This window comes from Stigmatopora nigra, chromosome 6 (assembly GCF_051989575.1).
Source record: "Stigmatopora nigra isolate UIUO_SnigA chromosome 6, RoL_Snig_1.1, whole genome shotgun sequence".
In the NCBI taxonomy this organism is placed as follows: Eukaryota; Metazoa; Chordata; class Actinopteri; order Syngnathiformes; family Syngnathidae; genus Stigmatopora; species Stigmatopora nigra.
The window spans coordinates 10,730,900-10,735,232 of record NC_135513.1 but is presented as its reverse complement, the minus strand read 5'-3'; the positions used below and the strand labels follow the sequence as shown (position 1 = coordinate 10,735,232).

Sequence of the window (4,333 nt, the reverse complement as noted above, 5' to 3'; positions counted from 1 at the left end):
AAAAAAAATAAAAATGCATGGAGTAAAAGGGTTAATTTTGGGTTTAAAACAAAATATAGTCTTTACATCTGAGTGACGTCATGACCCAAAATGGCCATTCTGTCTACGTGTGACTGTCCAGTCCCAAGATTCCAGTTCCCCACTGAGCATGCGCAAAGTTCTGGCAGGTTCACGACTTTATATTTATATTATCACATTTCCCTTAATTCCCTTAAATCAATCTTCAGTGCTGTCAAGACTATTTATTCGAGCTAAGGGACTCCCTCTCGGATCTTAAAGTTAATCTGGGGTAAGACGCCATTATTTTGGAAAGTTGACTGTGATGTTGCAGCGTGTTTGTTTAGTGGCACTTCCAGGAGGAGGCAGCGGCAGCGGTGCAGGGACGTGTACTAGCCAGGCTAAACCGAACTACGTTCGAGTGACGACGTCGTGGCTTACTTGGATTTGGCGTCTTTACTGAATGGATCCAGGATCATTTTGGAAGGATTATTTAATAGTCTAAAAACACAATATTCGTGTGGAGGCATAGGCGCAATCATCGGAGGAATCTTGTGAATGTAACCGAAAAGGAGCTAACAGCTAAGCAACGGAACTGAGCCACATTACATACCAGCGAGGGATCACATTTTGCCGTTAGCCGTGAAACAGGCAATAGAATCCAATCGGGCCAGATCACTTTGGCCGGATAAGCTATGGTTTAGCTGGGATCACATCTGCTCAAGTACAGGTCAAAACCTAGTCTGCAAGCCCAGCTGAAATCCACACGATCTCGGCCTGTTTTTTGACGTCACCCGAGCCGCACGCGGATGATTCAAGACGGACTAGCTACTGTTAGCCTAGCGGGCTAAACCCAGTCAGATCGGAACCAGCGCGTATTGATTTCAAAGTCACCCGGTGGAGGACAGTGGCCGGTCAGCGAGCCAATCGACGGCTCTATTTTCCCGTGACCCGGCTGTGAGCTCGGGTCCCGGCGGAAGAATTTCACTGACGATCCTGGGCCGCATCCGCTACCCAGCTCGGGGCCGCTTTTGACACATGACATCCGCCAGCTAAGTGTAGCCACTGTTTCTCTGTCTCTCTCACGGTCGTTATTTTCCGGAGCGAAGATGGCCACCAGCGGTTTCTCGGACTTGCGCGACAAGCTCCGGTCAATGCCACCACACCGGGATGAACGCCGGACGAGCAACGGCAGCGGTGGTGTGGTGGGCCGTAAGCGGCGTCGCCGTGAATCCGACGACGACGACTGCGATCGCAGCGACGACAGCGGCGAGATCCGCGAGCAGGAGGCCGACCGGGTGCGGGGCAGCGTCCAGCAGAAGAGCATCTTCACGCCGGAGGAGTGCGCCTCCATCGAGGAGAAGATTGACCAGGTGGTGGCCAAGGCGGAGGCCGGACAGTACCGCGAGCACACGGTGGACCGCGCACCCCTGCGCAACAAGTACTTCTTCGGCGAGGGCTACACATACGGAGCACAGCTGGAGAAGCGTGGTCCGGGCCAGGAGAGGCTCTACCGCAAGGGCCAGGTAGACGACATCCCCAGTTGGGTGCATGAGTTGGTCATCCAGCGGCTAGTGTCCAGTGGCATCATCCCAGAGGGCTTCGTCAACAGCGCCGTCATCAATGACTACCAGCCCGGAGGCTGCATCGTGTCCCACGTGGACCCACTGCACATCTTCGCCAGGCCCATCGTGTCCGTGTCATTCTTCAGCGACAGCGCGCTCTGCTTCGGTTGTCGATTTCAGTTCAAGCCCATCCGGGTTTCCGAGCCCGTCTTTGTGCTGCCTGTCCACAGGGGCAGCGTCACAGTCCTCAGGTAACGGCTCGCTGCAATGTATAGGGTTGTTGATTTAAACATTTTTTTTTAAATTGAACAGGTCACAAGTCCTTGTAATGTCCCAAACCGATGCGACTATTTTTGGAGTATCGGGTTTGGTCACATCCGATCCGATCCAGTAATTGCATGTTTTAGTCCAGAGTTTTACGATGTGTTTTGCCGATACTAAGTTTTTAGTTTAGACAGGAATATGCTTTTTTTACTTTGCTTGATATAGTAAACTGTGCAATTTATATAAGAAAAAACATCAGATTGTTTCTCTTTTTTTTAGTGGTTACGCTGCTGACGAAATAACACATTGCATCAGACCCCAGGACATCAAAGAGAGGCGAGCGGTCATCATCCTGAGAAAGTGAGTCGCCATTTGGGTCAAAATATACTGTTTGGCAACACGAGTTAAAACTCAATTGAAATCTCAGTGTTAGCCCACTCTATTTCTTTCCAAAGTAGTCTGTCCTCTTATGATCCAGACTAACAACTCCCGTTTTTTCAGAACCAGACCCGACGCTCCGAGACTAGACTCTGACAGCCCTATAAGTCCCGCCCCGTTGGAGAGGCCGCCGCCCCTCAAGGCAAAGCGCTCACATCGTAAGGCTGACCCAGATGCCGCTCACAGGTACGCATAATAGCAACTTCGCCAAAGAAATGAAACTAACAAAAAAATGCCGAAAAAAAACATTAAAATCTAACTAAACATACCTTAAAATGTAGTTATGCAAATAGATTTTATGTTAACACAAAAACCTTTAATTTAAAAAAAAAAAAAATGAAATGCCATTAAGTAAAGGAAAATTTGAAATTAATTAGTAAAAAATATATATATAATGACATTACGTTGTTGAACATTCGTGTATATATGTACTAATTTAAAAGAAAAAAGGTATACAATAGTTAAGTTTTAACCTGCAGTTGCAAATGTAATAAAAAAAAATTGTCAATGACTTGTTTCAGACCGCGCATGCTGGAGATGGATAAAGAAGAGAACAGACGATCGGCATTCGGCCAGCGGCGCCACAGCTCATCGTCGGACGACTACAGGAAGCGCGATGCGGACTACGACAAACACCGCGAAAGCAGTTCGCGCAAAGTCAAAATGCGCCGCCAATGAAGCACCCCTTCATCCTCGCCAGCTTTCTTTCTACCAGCGCGCTCTTACTTTCTTTTAGTTCCGAGGCTTAAAATGGGTGTTTTTGTGTTGTGTTCACAAGATGTAAATACCTTCAAAAAGCTGCTTGTATATATGAGGGAAGCTGAGCTGTACGATAACATTTGTCATTAGTCTTGAAGCATTTTGTCTTTTGCGTATATTTCTCACTTTTTTTTCCCCATCTCAGCATCTGTAAGTATACGATGATGAAAAATTGGGCTTCCTTGCTTTAAGAGCTCAAGAGGCCATGTTATTGCTCTTTCTCTATTAAAGCACAATGTTCCTCATGGTTAGTTTCCTACTTTCACGTGGCTGTTTTGCGGACCCCTCTATTCCCCCCCGAGGGCGGTTCTTGACTTACACGTGGACAGGAATAACCTGACAACGTGCACAGTAAGGGTTTTGTCGTGGTCACTGCACTAAAGCAGTTTGGCTATTAATATTTTACGACACTCAAGATGTAAATAAATGAGTTGACCTTTTGAGCACAATTTTGAGATATTAATGCATATTGATCACCTCTAAATTATTATTTTTCTTTATCTGAAATTTTAAATCCCCTGGCACCTACTGTAACAAAGAAAAAGTTTTTAAAAAGTAGCATAATAAATTATATTCTGCTTTAGTATTAAATTTAGAGATGTTTTTGAGTTGGGATTGAACATGTAAGTGCGATGCACGTCCTCTAGGAGGCACTGCTGTCACTATTTTATACACATTAATGAGTAAAATGCTTATCTTTTTAGTGGCATGTTCAGTTAGTAATCATTACATCAATCATTGGCTGTTATCAGGTTTAATAACATCTACATTTATAAAAATAAAATTGTATCTTATCCATCCTGTCTTGCTACTGCAACAAGATATTAGTATTCTGCAATAGTTTTTATAATAATAAAGATATATATTTAAGAAAAAACAGATGATGCTTTAGCTGTTGATGTGCAGTGGACATTTTGTTGTGTTGTAATCTGATGAGTAAGATTATAAATATAGATAGTGCGTCAGCCATTTGGACTATTAATAGAGTATTTGGACTAATGGAAAAGTTCTAGAGAAGCTTGTGAAGCAGGTATGCCTTCCTGGTTGGAATTTTGACTATTAACTGAACAAGGGATATTCAAGGTGCAACTAATTCACAAGGAGTTAATGCATTCAGTTAATTGAGTTTAACAATTTTTTCAATATTTACTGTATAGTATCATTAATAGTTATTTTGTTTGAATAGCATTTAATTTCAAGTAAATTCCCCATTGAATGATTTGTAGATGCTAAAAAAGATCTTTTTAATGTTTTCAGTTAAATTTCGTTCAGAAGGCACTGAATCCTGCACAAATTATTAAGGGAGCATT

At 43.8% G+C, this 4,333-nt stretch overlaps 1 protein-coding gene across 1 annotated transcript; it reads left to right on the top strand.

Moving 5' to 3' along the window:
• Positions 1-100: 100 nt before the first annotated feature.
• On the top strand, positions 101-3,268 carry alkbh5 (alkB homolog 5, RNA demethylase). Its single transcript, XM_077718115.1, has 4 exons — positions 101-1,813; positions 2,106-2,186; positions 2,328-2,450; positions 2,786-3,268. The coding sequence occupies exons 1-4, from the start codon at positions 1,107-1,109 to the stop codon at positions 2,940-2,942; spliced, it is 1,068 nt and encodes a 355-aa protein (XP_077574241.1). The 5' UTR covers positions 101-1,106; the 3' UTR covers positions 2,943-3,268.
• The last annotated feature ends 1,065 nt before the right edge of the window (positions 3,269-4,333 follow it).

Excerpts from the sequence above, each read along its gene's own strand:
- alkbh5 (XM_077718115.1), top strand. The coding sequence starts at position 1,107 with ATGGCCACCAGCGGTTTCTCGGACTTGCGCGACAAGCTCCGGTCAATG. Across the intron at positions 1,814-2,105 it reads GGCAGCGTCACAGTCCTCAG|TGGTTACGCTGCTGACGAAA; the intron begins GTAACGGCTCGC and ends TCTTTTTTTTAG. Across the intron at positions 2,451-2,785 it reads GACCCAGATGCCGCTCACAG|ACCGCGCATGCTGGAGATGG; the intron begins GTACGCATAATA and ends GACTTGTTTCAG.